The sequence below is a fragment of the Palaemon carinicauda genome, chromosome 39 (genome assembly GCF_036898095.1).
Source record: "Palaemon carinicauda isolate YSFRI2023 chromosome 39, ASM3689809v2, whole genome shotgun sequence".
Classification (NCBI taxonomy): domain Eukaryota; kingdom Metazoa; phylum Arthropoda; class Malacostraca; order Decapoda; family Palaemonidae; genus Palaemon; species Palaemon carinicauda.
In genome coordinates, this window is record NC_090763.1 from 1,196,768 (window position 1) to 1,219,554 (window position 22,787).

A 22,787-nucleotide genomic window follows, 5' to 3' on the forward strand; every position below is an offset into this window, starting at 1 on the left:
ATGGCGTAAAATTATCCATTTGATTTTAACTGTTGGAAAGAATCTGAGATGAAACTGATTTTCAGCAGAACTCAGAGAAGGGCGTTTACTTAGGAAATTCTGACTGCCAATAACATTCATCCCAGCTTATCTGAAAAAAAAAATGCTATGCTAAAAAGTATTTAAACTTCAGTATTTTAGGATGGCGCAGGAAATCATATGACATTTATTAGGTCAAACTTAAATGGCTGTTTAAAGAAATTATATAAAATACGTTATGGCCTTTTTCAGAACTCGAAAATGCTCTGTAAATGTTCTCAACATATCTTCAACTTCTTCCCTTCAGGATGGTGCTGGAAATTGTATGACCGATTTATTAAGGCAAACTTAAATAGCTATTAAAATACATTATGTAAAAAACATGATGGCCTTTCTCAGAGCTCGAAAAATGCTCTATAAATGTTATAAACATATCTACAACTTTTTCCTTTCAGTATGGCTCAGGAAACTCAAAGATGTTATGTTAAAGTCCTAAACATATATTCAACTTTTTCCTTTCAGGAAATTGTATGACCTATTAATTAAGGCAGACTTAAATGGCCATTAAAATACATCATGGCCTTTCTCAGAACTGGAAAAAATGCCATGTAAATGTTCTAAACATATCTTTAACTTCCTTTCAGGAAACTGCATGACTTATTAATTAGGGCAGAATTAAATGGCCATTAAAATACATCATGGCCTTTCTCAAAACCCGAAATTTCTCTGTAAGAGTCCTAAACATATCTTCAACTTCTTCCTTTCAGGAAATTGTATGACCTGCTAATTAAGGCAGACTTAAATGACCATTAAAATGCATCATGGCCTTTTCCAGAACTCAAAAAATGCTATGTAAATATTCTAAACACGTCAACTTCTTCCTCTAAGGATGGCGCTGGAAACTTGGTCAAGCAATGGCGGCGCGTGTTCACCAACAATGGCGTGTTCACAGGAGATCTCCAGTTGGCCGAAGAACCAGTACTCGGTAACTGGAACATCACGGTTAATGTTCTTGGACAGTCAACATCGCGTCACTTCGAAGTGGCCTATTACGTCCTTCCCAAATTCGAAGTGAATGTCAAACTACCATCCTACGCCACATATGACCAGAAGGAGATCACAGCTACTGTGACGTCGAAGTACGTTAGATGAAAATGCGTTATTCAGGTGGTTTAAGATTGACACAGGAATAATGGTTGAGTTTTGTTAAAGATTAATTCAAATTACTTGGTTTGTCCTTTCCTCTTGCTTTTTTTAAAAGGTGAAATTCCTTGTTTCATAAACTACAGCTGCAATTACCTTGATCTTTATAAAAGAGACCAAAAAAAATCTAAATTACAAGTATATATATTTTTACGTTTCATTTGTAAGTTCAAAATCTGGTAAAGAAAACTTAATGCAGTAATTAAAGCTAATTTGATTTCAGAATAGTTTACTAGGTCACTTGATTATCATTACTTTTCCAATTATCATTGATAATAAAAAACGATTAGATTTATTTGATTCCATTGCTAATTATCCCATAATACAGATTATCATCAGTTTCAGAATTAGAACAAAATAGCAAAATTAATTTGAATCATAACTCCTATGTTAATCATAATGCATGAGTTGATAGACCCTCAAATATCAAATTCAAACTTACAGTAAGTCTCTTAACTTTATAGGCCTTGTAATCCAAGCTGAGGCCTATTTCCTCCAAAGTACTAATATTCGTATGCCTAGACAAGAAGAATCACGCAATCCAAATCAAAGAATCTTGTAGAAGCTTTTTAAGCTGAGGCCTATTTCTCTTTTCCAGGTACACATACGGTCGACCTGTCAAAGGAGAGGTCACGCTTCAGGTGACCCCAACGTACAAGTATGGCTACCTACAAGCACCTTACGATGACCCCATCCGAGTGGTCAAGCAGATGAAAGGAAAGGTTGATATCACCGTTGACCTGCAGGGTGACCTAAGGTGATTGTTAAAAATTAGTAGAAAATTACAAAATGGTAATTTTTTTGGGATGTGTGGCAATTGATCTTACTGTAGTTCTTAGAATGAACGTCATATATCTCTCTCTCTCTCTCTCTCTCTCTCTCTCTCTCTCTCTCTCTCTCTCTCTCTCTCTCTCTCTCTCTCTCTCTCTCTCTCTCTCTCACACAAGCATATATCTACCTTATATAAAATCTCATCACATCAGCATCATCATCATCATCATCATCAGCCGTTGCTAGTCCACTGCAGTAGAAAGGTCTCAGACATACCCTTCCACTCTCGTCTGTTTATGGTCTTCTGTGCCCATCTATACCCGTAAATTTTCCTAGCTTGCCAATCCATATCTTCTCTTCCCTCTCCTGCTTCGTTTGTAATATCTTAGGACCCATTCTGTTATTCTTATGTACACACACATACACACACACACACACACACACACACACACACACATATATATATATATATATATATATATATATATATATATATATATATATATATATATATAATATATATATATATATATATATATATATATATATATATATGTATATATATATATATACATATATATATATATATATATATATATAGAGAGAGAGAGAGAGAGAGAGAGAGAGAGAGAGAGAGAGAGAGAGAGAGAGAGAGAGAGAGAGAGAGAGTTAATATGGTGAATTATATTATGCAATTAGCTGAAGTCTTACCTCTTGTTTTACTTAATGCATTGACAAATTTCCAGATTGAAAGGCGATTATGCACGAGAACTGGTAATAACAGCCTTCGTCCAAGAGGAGTTGACAGGCCGGGTACAAAACGCTTCGAACACCATCACAGTTTACCGTTATCCTTATCGGATTTCTCTCGTCCGGACGTCTGATAGTTTCAAACCTGGATTGAAGTACACCGCCTTCGTGAGTATATTTACAATCATTATTTATCTATAATTTTTTTGGGGGGTCACTATAATTCATTGCCATCTGTTCCAGTCGGGTTTGGTGTGGTGTAGGTTTCGGTAAAGATTTGATTTAATTTAGGGCAAAGTCATTAGCTTCAAATTTGCCCCTCCTTTCTCAGTCGCTTAGGCAGGATTTGCAGTTTTCAGGTTGCTTCAGGTACATTTTCATCATTCTCTTAAACAAATATTTCGTTAATTTTTAAAGCTGTCAAAGAAACTAGAATAAAAGAAAATATAGTTATTATTATTATTATTATTATTATTATTATTATTATTATTATTATTATTATTATTATTATTATTATCATTATTAGCTAAGCTACAAACTTAAGTTGGATAAGCAGGATGTTATAAGCCTAAGGTCTTCAAGAGAGGAGGGAAGGAAATATGGAAATAAACAAACTGAATGAGTAGTAATAAGAAATTATGATAAAATATTTAAAACCATTAAAGCAAAGATGTCCACATAAAAGTTAAATAGCTTTCAGAAGGCCAGCTTCTCAAATAAATCTAAAAATACCGCTAGCATAGTACAGCGCATCCTGCCCAAGAATCTTGGCAAGGATGAATCTGACGCTGTTCTATTTCATGGCCTGACATATCTCAAAAGTATCTTGCGACGATAAGGATAAGGATAAGGATAGGGAAGTGGGGAATATGGGGAAAGGAAAAGTACCCCTGGATACAATCCAGTTTATAGCCCGAAGGCAGGAACTCGGGATGGGAAGGAATAGGGAAAAGCGAGAAAGGGAAGTGCAGGAGACGAAACAGATCACTTTAAATATAATCATTTTCTGTCCCTCTTCAGCTCAAAGTATCCTACCAAGACGACACGCCTGTGACGTCAGGAGAAGTGACTGTTAGACACACGTTCACCAGGGACGTCGAGGACTTCGTAGAGACGGTCTACGAGATCCCCTCTAACGGCATCGTGACCCTAGAGTTCACCCCGCCCCTGGACGACGACGTCGTGAGTCTGGCCCTTGAAGCTCGGTACCTAGAACTGACGCAGTGGCTGGGGGATATCATCAAAGCGCAGAGTCCTACCAACGCGTTCTTGCAGGCGACGCTTCTCACGCAAAATCCTAAGGTATGATCCTGGAAAAGGATAGTGTTATTTAGGAACAGCATTACCGTATAAAAACTTGTCATTTTCATTTATTGTTTGGACTACTTATTCATAATTCACAATCCATGTAATGTAGGTGGGTAATTGGCACTATAGTAATAACGAAATTTACATACATATTTTCATAACATTTAATATCTTGTAATAGAGTTATTGATCAAGTTAAGTTTATCAGATATATTTCTTTCGAATTAGTAACACTGTCGAGATATCTAAAAATATCATAAATCTATTGTGTCATTTATATTTTTTTTCAGTTCATAGTTACTTACCTGCAAATGGATATCTTGTATGCGGTTTTTTTGTTTATGATAATCCCATATCTATTCTATCAGCACAGTAAAAATCTGATTAATATACTAATTTCAATATAAATTCATTATGCTTATTTATGCATATCTGTATATTTTCGAAAATATGGAAGATTAAAAGTTTATATTTGTTATATAGAATTAACCAAGTTAAGTAGGCATATGCCCTTTGCACCATTTCTCAAATGTTGAAAAGTCCACCAGAAACGCTGTATATAATTTAGCGTCTATTGCTGCTTTTGCCTCTTAGTCTGCGATCACGAATTATATTTCATTGTAGTTAGAACAGAATCTAAAAAAAATCATTCTTATTCTTGCTAATTTGCTATGAAATTTTGCCAGCAATCTCAAACATAGAATAATGTTTAAGTGCAGCTTTTAAGAAAAATACTCGCTGTCATCTATACGCATTTGCTTTTTCACAATTTGATCCAATAAGATCAACTGAACTATGTCCATTCGCAAATTAAAGTATTTTTTCTTACTATGCTTCTGAATGGTAACCTTAGCTTCATATTTGAGTTCTCTTCAAGCAAGCTTAAGTTACTCGCTTTCATGAGCCCTTTCTCTTTATTTTGCAAACCAAGAAGGACTTCTTGGGATCATTATTCACTTGTGATTTCCTCTTGGAAAAATTTATGCTGCTGAATGGTATTTGTTAAGCTTCGTAAAACAGTAACTTTATATTACTCTTAATCTTATCACTGTTTGGAATCTTTTAAGTAACAATACTGGTTTTTGTTGAATGTTTCAAGTGATTGCCTTTAATTATTCTTATTTTCTTGAAGCTAAGTGTCAGTTAAGTGTATTCTTATATATATTTCTTTAAATATTCTTTGAAATCTTTTGCCTTTAGTATTACAACAATAACAAATGATCTTCCTTATCTGTCACTTTGCATCTGTGTATTCTTGAAATACAGTTTTCTACCTATAACTTTTTTTTTTGGCATAAGCAGAGGCTTGAATTAAAAGTACCAATTTTATAAAGCAGAATTGCTTTGCAAATAGCTATATTTATAAAAAGATTTTCAGGAGAGTTGAAGTCGTGACCCTTGTTATCAATTCAATGGCTTTTTTTTTCACTGAAAAAGTACTGATTTAATTAACCATCTGTTTTGTTTACTTATTGAAGAATTAACTTTGTCCGCATGATTGTTTTATTAAATGCATTTTTATTTATAATATTTATGATTAATTACTTATCATAACTAAAGTTATTTAAGCATCCTTGCATGAAATATATTAATGTTCATATATAGAGTAATAAGTTTAGACATTTATTTCTTAATTACATTCAATTTACACATATTCGTGTATGGGAGCACGTACCTAATCTATCAGTTCATCTAGTCAGTACTTGCATGAATTATATTAGTATTCATGAGTGCAATAATTAATTCAATTGATTTAATTCCTCAAATATTAGTTGCATCTTCTCTTCACATAACTTCAGAAAAATCCTCACATGTGTATTGATAATTTCTAAACATGCATGTGTACGTGTTTCTTCTTTCTCTCTCTCTCTCTCATGTTGCATGAACTTCTCTCCATCCCTCACAAATATATTGCACGAAATGTTCAGGTTGATGAGGATGTGGAGGTCTCTCTCACTACCACCGATTCGGTACGTTATTTCGTTCGTTTCTTCTGTCTTTTGGCTTCATTGTGAAATATGTATAGATTCTTTTTTATTTTTGTTGTATATTTTATAACTTTTATATCTGATTTTATTGGTTTGAGTTTTTATTTGGAGATTTCATTAACTAATTATTCACTCTGCCTATATCATTTGATTCACTTTGATGTACTGTATATATATATATATATATATATATATATATATATATATATATATATATATATATATACACATATATATATATATATATATATATATATATATATATATATATATATATATATATATATATATATATATATATATATATATATATATATATATATATATATATATATTGTATTGCAATGTACTCTGATTACTCTATTCCATCTTTTATCTGTAATCTTGTTGTGATAAGTTTAAAGAATTTCATCTACATCCTATCTTAATAACTTGATTTCTTATTGACATAAATCTGCTTATTTAATTGTAAATTTAATGTATAGCTTGACCTATTTTATCCACCTGTTAATAGAAATAATCACACCAATGTTTACAAATGAAAATTTGTGGATGAGACAAACATTACAACCCAAATGTTTACCTCCAAAAGTTAACAGAAATGGACTAATAATTACCAATTGATTAATGACATTAGACTGACGTTAGGACTTAGACATTGCAATGTCAGTTAATTTAGGCCTACTCAACAGATTTGTTGGTCGCGTAGGCCTTCATTCCTGAACGTTTTAGAAGAAAAATAATCATTTATTCCTTCTCTTGTCTTTCTTAATAATTGAGTAGCAATCATTTATCTAGGAAGACATATCAGCTTTTGATTTTCAAAACACATTAGTTGCATGTATATTTACTAAGGAAAACCTAAATTTTATACACTAGTTATTATAATTTATTCCTTCTCTTGTTTTTTTAAATAATTAAGTAGAAATCATTTACCTAGGAAGACATAGCACCTTCGGATTTGCCAAACACCTTAGTTGCAAATATATTTACTAAAGAAAACCTAATTTTTACATACTAGTTATTCTTAGCAGCACGACTACGTAGATGTACTAAGCATGATACTATCATAATGTACAAGTTAAGTTATTTTCCCTTTGAAAAGTGTAACGAAACCTGATACTGGACCAATCAAAGCTTAAAGGATCTTACGAACAGAAGCTAATTCTCTCCCAAATTGCAGGTCGGAGAAGAAGTTGTCGTGGGTCTAAATGCCACCCAGCGTCTGGTGTATTTCGTCTACAAGGTCATGGGTCGCGGCGACGTCATCTTTGCTCAGACTCTTCAGGCCCACCAAGGCACAACCCATACTTTCAGGTAAAATGCCTATATTTTTAAAAAAATAATTCTTTATGAGTCATGAATATTTGAATTTGTTGATACATTGGTATCTTATTTTATATGGGCTTTGGAATATTTTATCGTTACGTTTTCCCTATTTTTTGTAGTGGTCATTCTGTTCAGTCGCATTTAGCTAACCAACATGTACATCAATATAAACATTAACAACAAAATTAGTATTAATAGCAGTAAATGCAACATTTTGGTTAAAAAATTTGCCACTCACAAATTTATTTTGTTTTATTTTTTTTTATTATTTTTTTTACAAAATGTAATGTTTCTGAGGATTTTTTTTAAAGATTTGTAAAGATACAATATATTGTTTCCTTCTTAGTTATTAATTAGCCTTACTACTCATCCTACTCTAAACGATTCGCTATCGAACGATATTATTTTACTTTTGCACTTGTCTCTTGTAGAGACTTCAACGCCATGAGGCAATAAATAATGATCATACCTGCAGTAAAATAGGAATGGAAAGAAGATATTTTCAACGATTTCTACTTCAGTCATAGCATGAATATTATTAAAACGTTTTTAGCAATATTAGGGTAAATTGGAGAAAGAAAGATACATTCATCAAATCCAAATTCATATTTTATTGCTAAATCAAGGATGAACCCCTTCTCAAAAATCTTTCAGGATAAACCCCTTTGTAAAATCTTCAATGATGAACCCCCTTTGTAAAATCTTTCACAAAATGACGTTATATATTTATTAATATATTTGCATTGATTGTTTTCCAGATTTTTAGCCACTTCATCTATGGCACCAAGAGCTCGTCTCATCGTTTACTACGTCAAAGAAGACGGAGAAATTGTTGCAGATTCTCTCCAATTTGCAGTGGATGGTGCCATACAGAATAAGGTGGGTGTTTGCACCAATATTTCCTGTATGGATTGGTCTCATAAACAAAGGAATAAGATCTATTGTAGTTAGAAAACCTCAGCAATGGCTTACCAGTTTCCCTATCCTCCAACAAGTGGCTAACATCCCGCCCAACACCTCAATAGGGAGCCGAAGTCATGTCGTCAGTTACCATGGCAACGGCCAAAAAAGCTTACCCCTCAACACCTCAATAGGGAGCCGAAGTCATGAAGTCAGTTACCATGGCAACGGCCAAATTGGTTCAAGCGTAAACATTGGTCGGGAGAATCCTTGTGCGGGATGGTTGCTTTCAGCATAATGCAGTTGATCTACTTCTTTTCTTATGACAAAAAATACTTAAAGCCTGTTAAAAAGCATAACAATTCAGATCACATACTGTCCCTTTCCTATTCAAATGGGATAATGGCTGGAAAAGTAAAGTTAAAGGGTGGATGTGTTAGAACACTGGCTAGATCTTAGTTCTGTGAGCTCCTGAAGCGGTTGTTGTGAACCAACACATGGTAGTTTGACGTCAGACTTCGGTTCGCTATTGGCTTTAAGACTCTGGAACGATATTAGCAGCAAAATTATATCAGAAATTATAATATAATATCATTTTGATTCCGCAAGACTTAGCGTTCAGTCAAAGTTAATTCGTATCCAGTCTTAAAGACTGCAAAATACGTCCTTTAAGAGCAGGTCAGTCTTTTCCTTCATGGTTAATCACCACAATTTTTCCATTATTTTTCTCTTCCTTTTGCGTTGTTCTCAGTGTTTGACTTAAAAAGAGATTATGATCCTCGGTTTATTAGTCTCTGTGTCCAAAATAAATCATAATTATTGTACGTTACTGACCCGTAAATGTATGTTAATATGGTATTTATTTAATTCATTTAATATTTGGGCTACTTATTATATTGATAACTATAATTATAGTATTGGAAACTGCTTTACAGCATCAATTTTCCCAGTTATATCCAATCACTAGTGCAATATGCCTTGAAAATATAAGAACTGTAATCAGCTATAAATATCCCTTATCTCTCTTTATCTATATAGGGATTTATTAGTTTATTATATTTTTTCCTATTTTAGGTCTCAGTTGATGTTAATCCTGGCACAGTCGACGCTGGTGGTGAAGTCGCTATCAAAGTAACCACGAAACCCAACGCCTTTGTCGGAGTCTTGGCCGTGGATCAGAGGTCACTCATTTTGGGAACTCAAAATCACTTTACAGAGGTAAATATTTTGAGCGAAGCTTGCCCCATTTTTAAGGGGGGGGGGGTGCGGCTATTACTGCTGGTCTATGAGCCCCCCCGCCCAGAGATATGCTCCGTGCGCGCTGTCTGGGTGTTTAAGTGTGTGAGTGCTTTCCACAGGATAGCTACTGTAGATTTGGTGTAATGGAAAAAGGTTTTTAATCACAGGTACTTTTATAGTCTCTTTTCGTATCCAAATTAATTCCTGTTGCTTTCCGGAATGAAGATAAGCCAGGTCTACAGAAGAGATCACTTTTATTTTAAAACGCAAACTGAAGCTTCAGTGGTTCATTTTGTGTTTCTGATTTTTATATAACTAGTTTGAATAGATAAGTCTAATGTCAAAATAATGGTTGCATTACAATGAATACATTGCTGTTATTATTATTATTATTAGTAGTAGTAGTAGTAGTAGTAGTAGTAGTAGTAGTAGTAGTTAGTGGCTTTCCTGCTACTTATTTATTAAATATCCTATCCTCGTAGGAGGATATCATCGAGGAATTGGAGACTTACGACCCAGGGAGAGCTAACCTGGAAGGGCCTTCCTACAGCCTCTCCAGGAGGAAGCGAGCTTTGTTCAACTGGCATGGTACAACTACTGCCAATGACGTCTTCCAGGTCAGTAAATGTTCCACTATCAATTTATCTATTTGTTCAGCTTGTGTTATAGTATACTTTTAACTGTTGTTGTTACTTGTTCATGAGATATTAAATCATCTAAAACTTATTTTAGATTGATGTATTCCGGATTTACATGTTTTATTATCAATTCATTTGTATGCTCAACTGGTGTTACAGTATACATTAAATTGCTGTCGTTACTTATTCAAATGAGATATATAATCTTCCAAAACTTAATTCTAGATTGGTAAAATCTGTGTTCAACTTATATTACAGTTTTCATGTAACTTTCGTTACGACTAAATCTAATGAGATAATAAATCATGTTTTTTTTTTTTTTTTTTCTTTTTTTTTTTACATAGCTGAACCCATATTAGCGAATTGACTTGAAATGCGAATAATCTTACATGAAACACCTGGTATTTTGAATGAGAATTTATATATTTAGGATATCAAAATTGCGCTTTCTCAAATATACTTGCTTTAGAATAATTAAAAAATGCTTAATAGTTTTAATTTGATACTTGATTTAACATTTTCTTTCCTTTTTTTTTTTTTTTTTTTTTAGAATGCTGGAGTGGTGGTCCTGACCAACGGCTTGGTGCACGACTATAACCCCTTCTGTAAGTACCGTCTAATCTTAATATTTCATATTTCCACTTCTTAAAGTTTTATGAAGAAAACCAGATCAAAGAGTTACAAAGGGAACTTTGTACAAAATAGGTACACTTATTCAATTTCCGCTACAATTTCCTTGGAAATCGTGCTATGAAATTTGTATCAACAGGTATAATGGATGAATGATATCAAATATGCTTTAACTAAGTTAGTTAAAATGATTAGGTCAATCTTACAACAGTATATCTTTAAACTGTCAATGTCAATAGTATTTTTTATTGATTTGGTATAGATTGAAATTATAGCTGTTTTAGAGTGCATCATTATTATTATATTTTTAATTTCTATTGCGTAAATGAGGTTTGTGCATTAAGAGTGGGTATACACAAAAAATATTTTAGATAATTGAAGTCTTGTTGTAGAAGCCATTTTTCTTAATACATTCAGATAAGATGTTTAGAATATCATGTCTATAGTTTTATTTTTTTTTTTTTCATAGAATTACGTTGATAAGTATTTTATTCTACTGTAAATGAGAATATAGTAAAGATATGAATTTAACAGTTACATTATTGCGATGGATTTTAAGATGTTTAAATTTTTAGACATTCATTTTGCGAATGAATCTCGTAAGTTGAAATACGTGGGTAAAGTTATGTGCAGTTTATGCTAAAATGGCTTTAAATCGAATTACTGCCAGTTGTTGGGTATACCGAATGTTCACCTATAAGATGTAGTATAGTATGTATTACTTATCAGATGTTGTTAATTAAGATTTTTTTTCCTTTTAAAACTTTTTTTACTTATCAGATTTTCTCACTTGTCTTAGACTTTGGTGCTCCATGAAATTGATCCCCTAAACATCTAAAAGAAAAGAGTACTGTATTTATCTTGCTGTAATTAATGCCAATTTTTATTTCAGGCTTATTTTCATATTTACTTGTTTATTTTCGTACCGTGAGAGTCAGAATTTCCAAAATAACCTTTTCCCATTCCACATTATTGTTATTAAAGCAATGGAACATTTTCTGCTTAGCAAATCATAGTGCATAGTTAATAGCATTTTATCCGTATCCGCTAACCATTTTGAACAGGCTAGATAAAACTATCTATAACAGTTATTATTCTGTTTTCTTTATTACTGCCCATCAATCTCGGATGTAAATTACAGCTGCAAAGTACAGCGTAAAAATATCAGAAGCTGTGACATCAATCTGACTTTAGACTGCATAGCATGTGACAGAAGCACTAAACCTAATTTTAATTACATCCTAACATTGTAAAGATATGAGCACATGTTTCAGACATGCTCTTTTCTCCGCTACTAATACATAGTTCCAAATGCTTATAGCTTTTCATTCATGAATATGCTAATCATTAATTACTTCATTTTACTGGATATCAACAAAACTGAATAACTTCATATAGATTGTTTTATCATGGTATGATTCAGCTATATCTCTGACTGTGCTTGTAATAAAACAATTGCTTCATGCCATTCGTTTTTCGTTTTAGTATTCGTTAAGTTGAAGGATAGTTAGAATTTCAAAACACCAGATTTTTTTTTTTTTTTTTCATGAATCTTCCATTCATAACCACACGGTATATGCTGATAATAACTAGTCAACATGATATTAGGAGAATCTAGCAGTAAATATTCACAGCTTTTATCATTTAACATTATGTTTGATTGCTGATTGGCCGATGCATTTAAATTCTATTCTTTGATTGGTTGTATACGTCATAAAGTTTCACCAGTTATGATTAGATGGATTCTATCCTGATTTTTATTGGACAAGGCAATTGAGTTATAGTCTCTGATTGGTGGTTATCAACATAAGCGTCCACCAATCACGGTTACCCTTAATGATATCGATTGCATATTTCTTCCGTCATATAAGAAAAAAATTCATAGAAGATACCTGTTTTGGCTGCTTTACTAACGAAAGAGTTGCTCGAACAAAACGGTAATCATAATGTTGTCAGTGACTTAAAAAAAAAATAGATTATAGAAGGTACTTGTTTTGGTTGTTTTACAAACAAAAGAGTTCGAACAAAACAATAATCATAATGATGTCAGTGACTTCAAAAAAAAAAAAAAAAACTAAATATTTGAAGGTACTTATTTTGGCTGCTTTACTAACAAAAAGAGTTGTTCGAACAAAACAATAACCATAATGATGCCAGTGACTTCGAAAAAAAAAATAATTTAATAATAGATGGTACTTACTTATTTTGAATGCTTTACTAACGAAAGAGTTGCGCGTACAAAACGATAATCATAATGTCAGTGACTTCGAAAAAAAAAAATAATAATAATGGAAGGTATTTATTTTGGCTGTTTTACTAACGAAAGAGTTGCTTGAACAAAACGATAATCATAATGATGTCAGTGACTTCGAAAAAAAAAAAAACTGAATAATACATGGTACCTACTAATTTTGACTGCTTTACTAACGAAGCTGTTCGAACAAAACGATAATCATAATGGTGTCAGAGTGATAATGTTCTGCTGTATTCCACAACTAACCCCCATCCGGTAATAGTGTTCTACCGGATGGCCATGGACAACCCACGAGACTTGCGAGCAATGGAATCCAATATAGAACCTGCAACTCTTGGGCCCCAGCAACCGGCTGCAAGGACAAAATTCCCCGAGACTTGGTTGTTTACATCAGCTAACTCTGGGTACAGTTTAGTTCAGTTTTGAGATACACTCGTGGCTGGTGTTTATTAGGCAATCTGTCTCTTTTGGCTTTGGTAATAAAGAAAAAGTGTATTAAATTCTTTCCCTCGCTTAAAACTGGCCTCATTATTGATAGCAACTTATGATATTCAATTAATGTATGAACAGAATATTTGATAAATTACCGATGTAGGCCTACCAAAATATGAATTGATTGTCGTTTACATTTACTATATGCAAAGCTTACGAGAAATATTTATAATAAAACATATTTATTGTTAAGGTAAAATTAGATCAGCCCAAAATAAAGAGGACAGTACATAAGATAAGCTATTTACCCTACTGGACTTCACACCCTTTCATTATGTATTTGCATGTGACACCTCTACTTTGATCAGGTTTTGCAAGACTTACCCTAAGCTGATTTGCATGACTTCTGTCTTATGATACTTGGTGACTTTTCTCAGACCTGAATGTAACGCTGGTTTTGTGTGACATTGTTGACTTTTTTTTTTGGACATGCTGTCATAGTTTGGTGTGCTTCGATCTTGTAAATCTTGTATTTGATAATTTTGTTTTAGTCTATGCATTTACCACTGAATTTCTTTACGATACTAGACTTTGTATGGTGATGGAATATTTTATGAAAATATCACGATTTTTATATGTTTTGGCAATGCCATTCTTGTGAACGTAATTTTTATGACATTTAATTTAGGAAAAAAAAAAATCCTGTAATATTTTTTCCCTTCAGAATATTGCTCATCATACATTATTATCGTTACTATTAAAATTGAGCTTCTTCTAAACTTCTATAAAAACTCCCTAATTAAAGTTTACAATCATTTCTGGTTTTAATACGATTTTTGATAGATTTCATAGTGGGAATGCGTTTAGCCACATAATTGGTATCCATCCCCAGTAAAAAAAGGAAAAGCCTCCTGTAAATGATTTAGAAAACATTTTCATGGGTGTCTTTTTAACTTTAAATATTTTGGCGCAAAGAATGCAAACGAGTCATTTGTCTTACCTGCTGTGAGCATTGGTTTGACATTCTGTTTGCATTTATGGTACATCATATGAGCACATGATAATATTTGATAATTGTTGCTATTAACTCAAACGCAAATTGCGCTCGTAGTATCCCGTAGAATTGTTAGATTATGAGCTGGCGTGTGCAAATCTGTGTGCGTGATCCTAAATGTGTGGAAACCTACAGTGTCTCGCTTCATCCCGGCCGGCGAGGGCCCCGTGGATGGGTCCCAGTTTGATCCCTTCAGTCGTCCATCTGCAATCAATGCCTCCTTCGGCAGAGAATTCGCTCCCGTGGGCGTGTCTACACTTCGTCCGGATCTTGGGCCGGGCGTGGCTTACCAGGCTCCGACCAGGCCGCCCTTAGCCGGGCCTTATGCCTTCTCCTTCCTTCCACCGCCCCCAGATAGCCGCCCGAGGCTCTATCTTCACGAGGCTGTGCCACCCACGTGGCTGTTCAAAAACACCCAAACCAAGTGGGTTGAGTTTTTGTGTTTGAGAATGCGTTACTAAAATGACCCTTGGATGCTTCTTTTAACCCAGTGCTACTAGTGTATGAATATTCCTATCATAAGCTGTTTTTGCTTATTTTATTAACTTTTATTAGCTGGAAATTCGTAGACATCAGTTTTGTGAAATATTGCACACGTGTGGCTGTTATCTGTTGAACTATTACTCACGTGTAGCTATTGTGTGTGTGTGTGGTTTTTTTTTTCCATGCGCTTTTTAGTATGTTATCATTGTTTTTTAATCTATTCCACTTACGCTGCTAACTTATAAATTTCTTTAAAGGTATAATATTAAAAAAAAATTGCGATATGATATGCTTGACTAATTGTATGAATGTGTTTTAGTATATGTTTCTGAGGAATACAGGCAATTCTGATTATACGTATGACAAAGTAATAATTATTTGCTTGTGTCAAATAAGGTGTCTTAACAAGTTCGTAATACATGCCGAAACTTTTTGTTGGATGTAACAAGCCTAGCCTGCATTTATGCATAACGAAATATTATGTATAATATAAATCAAAGTCGATTGGTGTTGACACCAAAAGCATGAATGCATGTTGTTTTTTTTTCTAATTTGTAAGCTGTCACTTTTTTTTTATTTTATTTTTTTTTTTTTTTACAACTGTTTGTTTATTTTGCATGTTCATGTTATGCCATATTTCTCTGCATGAAAACCTCATCTTAAATCCTTCTCTTATAATTATCTTTCTCAATTACTATCATTAGTTTTTAGTCTTAGTTTTTAATTTCATAGTGATTCTCTAGTTTACACCTCAGCTAGTTTATTTAGATTTTAAGCCTGAATGAATATCTAAGTTCAAAATTAAAGTAGTTTAAGAACCTTATAAAATGTTAAGGATTCTATAATGATTATGAGCTTGTTGCTAATGGAATAATATATACTTTAAGAGTTCCAAATACAGAATTTCAAAAGTAAAAATTTTGTTCATATTTTTCTGTATAGAATATTATGATGCATTAATTAAATCTCCAGAAAATTACTTAACAAGATATTAAACCCTGGGAGAACTGATTATATACTGTATATTTTTATAATATTTCAACATTAGAATTAACAAGAAAATAAATGAAACAGCCTTCATTTCGCGTCAATTATAATGCATATGAATAATATTAAAATGAAATGATTTATTATTAATATCAATTCATCCACTTTGATATTAAGATTCAACGGCGTGGTGACATTGCGGGAAAAGGCTCCTGATGCCATTACGTCATACATGGTGTCAGCCTTTGCAGTCGATGACTTCTTCGGGCTCGGCGTTTCAACACGCGCTGCTAAGGTGAGACTTTGGCTTCGACTAGCGTTTTTGTATGGATTTCAGGATATTCATTTAGTGATACTACTAATGTAAATGATATTTATAGTAATACTAATGATAAGGATGACAATAGATAAAGGATTAATGACAGCATATAATTATAAGTGTTGTTTAGTAAATGAGATACCATATTAGAACACCGAATATGTGCTAAATCCAAGTCTCCCGAAACAGTTGCAAGTGTTCCGTCCCTTCTTCGTGTCCCTGCACTTGCCCGAGACGGGAGTCAAACGAGGGGAAGCTGTGGCCGTCGAAATGATCATTTTCAACTACGAGGACAGCAACATCACAGCGGAAGTTGCGCTGGAAAACAAAGAGGAGTTATTCCTCTTTGCCGATTTTGCGAATGAGATCAGCGAGAGTTGTAAGTTGGAGTAACTTTCTTTTCGTTTACGAAGATTATTTTCTTTTAATTGCAATCTTTTCTAAGTATCTTGGCTCGCTTTGTGGAGAATAAAGTGGCAAATTGAAATTAATTTCCATTTTTTTGAAGGATGTCTTACATTGAGTTGCAATTTGGAAGTAATTTTGCTTACTCTGAGCCATGGAAAGTTTTCAGAATTGCAATTTGGCATTAACTTTGCTCTCTCCATTGATGAAAGCCGTTTCTTGTAGAATAACCCTTGCCCTACGGTGTGTTGTATTTAAATTTTGAATATTTAATAATAATGATAATAATAATAATGAAAATAATAAAAATAATAATAATAATACTAATAATAATAATAATAATTAGGATGATGATGATGATACTAATAATTATAATAATGATACTACTACTACTACTACTACTACTACTACTTCCCACAGCACCAGCTTCTGGCAAGAAACGCAGCGTGTCCGTCCCATCGGGAAGCGGAGCTCCCGTCAGCTTTATGATCATCCCGAAGGTTTTGGGAAATATCGATATCAAGGTCACTGCTTCGTCGGGAGGAGCCGTTGATATCGTTTCCAAACAGTTGTTAGTCAAGGTAATGAAGAAATTATGGTTAATGTTTGTTAGCATTCAAAGTTGTTTGTGTAATGAGTTAGATATTTCTTGTAGTTGCGATAACTTCCCTCTTTTATTAGAGTTTGGAATGACGTGTGTTTTAATGTTTGATGTTATCAACATAGTTGGAATTTTTTTTTTCTTATAAATTGCTTACTGCTGTAATTGAATTAAAGATTATTTCAAACTCCCGTCATTTATCCGAGTCTGGCAATGGCATAAGTGTTTATTGATTAATGTTATCAACAAAGTTGGAACATTTTTCATAAATTGGTTGTTGCAGTAATTGAATTTAAGATTATTTCAAAATCATCTAGATTTTTGCCATTCTTAAGGTACTGTAGTTAAGCAATAATTGAAGCTATGTGTAGCTTAAATCTTATAGTTTAAAAACCATTAATTTAGCTGTATTGAGTTGATTTGTGAAAGAATGGTTATATTATTTGTTGTTATCAGTACTTTGATTAAGAGTAAAATATTAGTTATAAATTTTTCACTAAGTTATCAACATCCTCTAAATTACTTTGAGTTTTGTACCACCTTATATTTTATTATATTGTGTTTAAATAATCAAAGAAAAATGGTTAATTAGATACATAAAAACGAATTTATACAGAACTCAAATCATCAATATTCACTTACGAAGTAGTTAACTTTTGCTGTTTATTTCCATATTTGGTTACCTAATTTTATAGTTTCCAGACATTTCATATATCAATCTAATTCAACGTTTCACCCCTCAGCCTGAAGGCTCCAGAATGACTGTGAACAAACCGGTCCTGCTGGACTTGCGATCAAAGCCTTCAGTTAGCGCAACGATCAACATAACTATCCCACCTAACATTGTGAATGACTCCAGGGCTATTTCTCTCTCTGTAATTGGTAAGTAAACAGTAGTTATTACTATGAGTGTCTAAATATTGTTTTATGGGTTGCGGTGGCCCATTGGAAACGTCACTGCCTGGCTATTGCCGGACTAGGGTTCGTGTCCCGTTCTAGCCCGATAGTTTCTTGTAGTGTCTGCAACCTCGGCATCCTTGTGAGCGAAGGATGGGGGTTTGGGGGAGCCTATAAATCTACCTGCTGAGTCATCAGTAGCCATTGCATGGCCCTCCCTTGTCCTAGCGTGGGTGGAGGGGGGCTTAAGTGCTACATATGTATATATGATCAGTCTCTAGGGCATTGTCCTGCTAGATAGAGCGTTGTTACTGTCCCTTGCCTCTGCCATTCATAAGTGGTATTTAAACCTTTAAATACAAGATAAATCCTTTAAATTTCATTAACTAAGTGAAAGGAGTCCATTGGACAACAAATAGGAGGGCGATAGATGGGTCTCTAAAGTTACTAATGAAATATATAAATTTGTATTAGATAACATACAGAGATCAAATGAGATCCTCCAAAAATAAACACTGGTGATGATGTTTCCAATAAATAAAAGAAAAGAAAAAAAAAAACCTCATGCTTTACGTAACTGTTATATCCTTATTTTTTTACAGGAGATATATTAGGTCCAGCAGTCACCAATCTTGAGGGGTTATTAGAACTGCCTACAGGATGCGGCGAGCAGAATATGGCTAAGATGGTGCCAAATATTGTTCTTATGGAATACCTCAAGGTATAAACCTGAATGTTCTCTTATTTCATTTACTTAGTTTAACCATTCTGGAGAGAGAGAGAGAGAGAGAGAGAGAGAGAGAGAGAGAGAGAGAGAGAGAGAGAGAGAGAGAGAGAGAGAGCGGCATTTTAAGATTAATTTATACTACTCAAACCATTTAAATTAATAGACCTTAAAAGTGTCAGATGGTGATTTATATATATATATATATATATATATATATATATATATATATATATATATATATATATTTATATATATATATATATATATATAGAGAGAGAGAGAGAGAGAGAGAGAGAGAGAGAGAGAGAGAGAGAGAGAGAGAGAGAGAGAGAGAGAGAGAGAGAGAGAGAGAGAGAGAGAGAGGTTACTTCTTGTACAGTGGATACTTAAATCTAGTTTTCATTATGCCTTATGTGCTTTTAGGCCCTTGTACTGTAGTCTAGCCGAATCAACTGTTTTCACAAATCAATATTTTTCATAACATGTAAAATTACACTGTTTTTTCCTACCTTGTGTGTTAGAATGGCCTCTTTTTTACCTAATCTACACTCGTCCATAATTATTCTTATTTCTCCTCTTGTTGGACATTTTGTGCAGTCTATGGCTAAATAATGGCATTAAGCAACCCATGCATAAGGCATATGGAGTTAGAAAATTCTAAATACCGCAAAAATATATTATCTTTACATCTTCAAAGCTTATCAGACTCAAAGTCTTTTGATTAAGATACGCAAGGTTGCAACGTTTGTAATGCAATTTCTGCAACTTTGAAACCCCTTTTGTGAAGTAGCTGATAATGAGTTAATTGTATCGGGAAAATATTTTTCATTTATCCTCCACCAATAAGTAACTTAGACTGTTATTTGTTAATTCATACACACGATATACAGCCTTATTATTATCTTAATCATCTTTTTTATAGTTTTTATTATCTTATTTTTTTCATTATTGTTATTATCATAAGTATCTTTGTTACTGTTGTATTATTATTATTATTATTATTATTATCATTATTATTATTATTATTATTATTATTATCATAATCTTTATTATCATCACCATAAGCATTATACTTATTATTATCATCATTGTCATAATCATTATCTTTATGATTATTTTTATTTCAGAACAAAAACCAATTAAGCGAAGCCATGCAAGGTCGAGCTAAGCGCTACCTGGAAACTGGATACCAACAGCAACTCTCCTTCAGGCATCCTGATGGGTCGTTCAGTGCCTTTGGAAGCAGGGACAAGTCTGGAAGCACATGGTAAGAAGAAAAAGCTTCAACCTGGGTCCTTTTATTACCTCCACCAACAAAGTTGGAGGGAGGCTATGTTTTACCACCTGTTTGTGTATTTGTAATATATGTTTGTGTGTTTGTGAACAGCTACCTGGCCATAATTTTAATCATAGAGGGATGAAACTTGCAGGGATTAACTGTTATGTTAAAAGGTGGAAATTATTAAATTTTGGAAGGTCAAGGTCAAAGGTCAAGATCATGGTCAACCAAAATGTCCAATTCACGTAATCAGCCATACGTTGGACATCTTTGTCACAGAGACTTCAAACTTGGTTCATATTTGGTGTATGAAAATTCCCGCCAATTAATACATGTTACGGTTAAAGGTCAAGGTCGAGAAATAAGCTGCCGCGGTGGAGGTCTGTGCTCTACTGAGTGCCCCTCTAGTTTATTTCCTTTTGGTGAACGTGTAATTTCTGCTTCAGGGTCTGGTAGTGCTTCCAGTATTCAATGATATAGAGATTTTCTATTGGTAGATTGAATTGTTTAGAATTTTTCAGTGCGAATTTTAAAAGGAGTTTTATATTGAATTTAAGGGTTTTACTTGTTAAATTCGATAGACAATTTTCAAAACGAGTCTATTGAGGAGTTTTCAATGTGAATTTAATGAGGATTTTCAAAAGGAATTATGACTTTCAAATTGAATTTACTAAGGATTTTCTAAATCGAATTGTATAATGACTTTTCAAATTGAATTTACCGAAAATTTTGTAATTCTAATTGAATGAATTAAAAAATGTATTTACTAGGGATATTTTAAAGACAAATTGAATAATGACTTTTCAAATTGAATTTAATGAGGATTTTGTAATTCTAATTGAATGACATACAATTAAATTTACTAGGGATCCTTTTAAAACAAATTGAATTATGACTTCTCAAATTAAATTTAATAAGGACGTTTTAAAAAAGATTTAATGGACCTAGAAAAATATTCATAACTTTTTACTATAAAGTCAATCTGAAACGTAAACCTGTATTCTTATTGTTGACAAGGGTATACCCAAGATATTCATGGACGATCAAATATTTTGACGCAATACTTTGTATATCAACATTGTTTTAGAAGACTATTATATCCAGTCTAGACGTTCAAAATCTATGAGTAATTTTAAAAATGGCACAATACGTTTGTTGGTTCCGATGGCGTTTTGAAAGAAAATCCCAAAAATTCCAAAACATTGATTGCGTTGATGAAATAAGATGTTCAGGGGGAGCTTGAAAGGAGAATCCTTCCAAAAATTCCAAAAATATTAATTATGATTTTGAAATAAGATGTTTAGAGGGCGCTTTGAAAAAAAAGCCTCCAAAATTCCAAAAACATTAATTGGGATTTTGAAATAAGATGTTCAGAGGGCGCTTTGTAAGAAAAGACCCTTCAAAAATTCCAAAAATATAACTTATGATTTTGAAATAAAATGTTCAGAGGGCCCTTTGAAAAAAGAATCCCTCCAAAAATTCCATAAACATTAATTGTTATTTTGAAATAAGATGTTCAGAAGTCGCTTTGAAAGGCGAATCCCTCCAAAAACTCCTAAAAATATTGATTGTGATGATGAAATAAAATTTGTTTTCTTTTAAGGCTGACAGCTTTCGTGGCCAAATCACTGGCAGATGCTTCCCGCCACATCGACGTCGAGAGGGAGATCATCGACTCAGCCATCGACTGGCTCATCGACCACCAAGAGATCGACGGAAGTTTCAAGGAAGTCGGAACGATCAACAACGAAGCCATTCAAGGAGGCGCGTCCCAAGGGTTCCCGCTGACGGCTTTCGTTCTAGTTGCCATCATGGGCGCACAGGTGGGTTTTTGTGTGGAGTCCGGGATTTTGGAATTCAGAGAGGATTTGTATACTGATACAATTCAAGTGTACGGGATATAAATATATATATATATATATATATATATATATATATATATATATACATATATATATATACATATGTATATGTATATATACATATATATATGTATATATATACATATATATATATATGTATATATATACATATATATATATATATGTATATATATATATATATATATATATACATATATATATATATATATATATATATATATATACATATATATATATATATATATATATATATATATATATACATATATATATGTATATATATGTGTGTGTGTGTTTGTATGTGTATATATAAATATATATATATATATATATATATATATATATATATATTTATATATATATATCTATTTATATATATATATATATATATATATATTTATATATATATATATATATATATATATATATATATCTACTGTATATATCTATCTATCTATCTATATATATATATATATATATATATATATATATATATATATATATATATATATATATAGATAGATATATATATATATATATGTATATATATATATATATATATATATATATATATATATATATATATATATATATACTGTATATATATACTGTATATATATATATATATATATATATATATATATATATATATATAGATGTATATATATATATGTTTATATATGTGTGTGTAT

General features: G+C 32.6%; 1 protein-coding gene across 1 annotated transcript in view; it reads left to right on the forward strand.

The window, feature by feature from the left end:
* The window catches only part of LOC137630912 (CD109 antigen-like), a 141,377-nt gene that overhangs the window by 98,067 nt on the left and 20,523 nt on the right, over positions 1 to 22,787 (forward strand). The window contains 17 exon segments of the mRNA XM_068362446.1: positions 907 to 1,157; positions 1,820 to 1,978; positions 2,739 to 2,910; positions 3,763 to 4,044; positions 7,222 to 7,355; positions 8,126 to 8,246; positions 9,342 to 9,485; positions 9,989 to 10,123; positions 10,695 to 10,749; positions 14,650 to 14,938; positions 16,162 to 16,279; positions 16,493 to 16,682; positions 17,129 to 17,289; positions 18,053 to 18,191; positions 18,809 to 18,927; positions 20,061 to 20,200; positions 21,816 to 22,035. Coding sequence (XP_068218547.1) covers positions 907 to 1,157; positions 1,820 to 1,978; positions 2,739 to 2,910; positions 3,763 to 4,044; positions 7,222 to 7,355; positions 8,126 to 8,246; positions 9,342 to 9,485; positions 9,989 to 10,123; positions 10,695 to 10,749; positions 14,650 to 14,938; positions 16,162 to 16,279; positions 16,493 to 16,682; positions 17,129 to 17,289; positions 18,053 to 18,191; positions 18,809 to 18,927; positions 20,061 to 20,200; positions 21,816 to 22,035 — 2,829 coding nt within the window.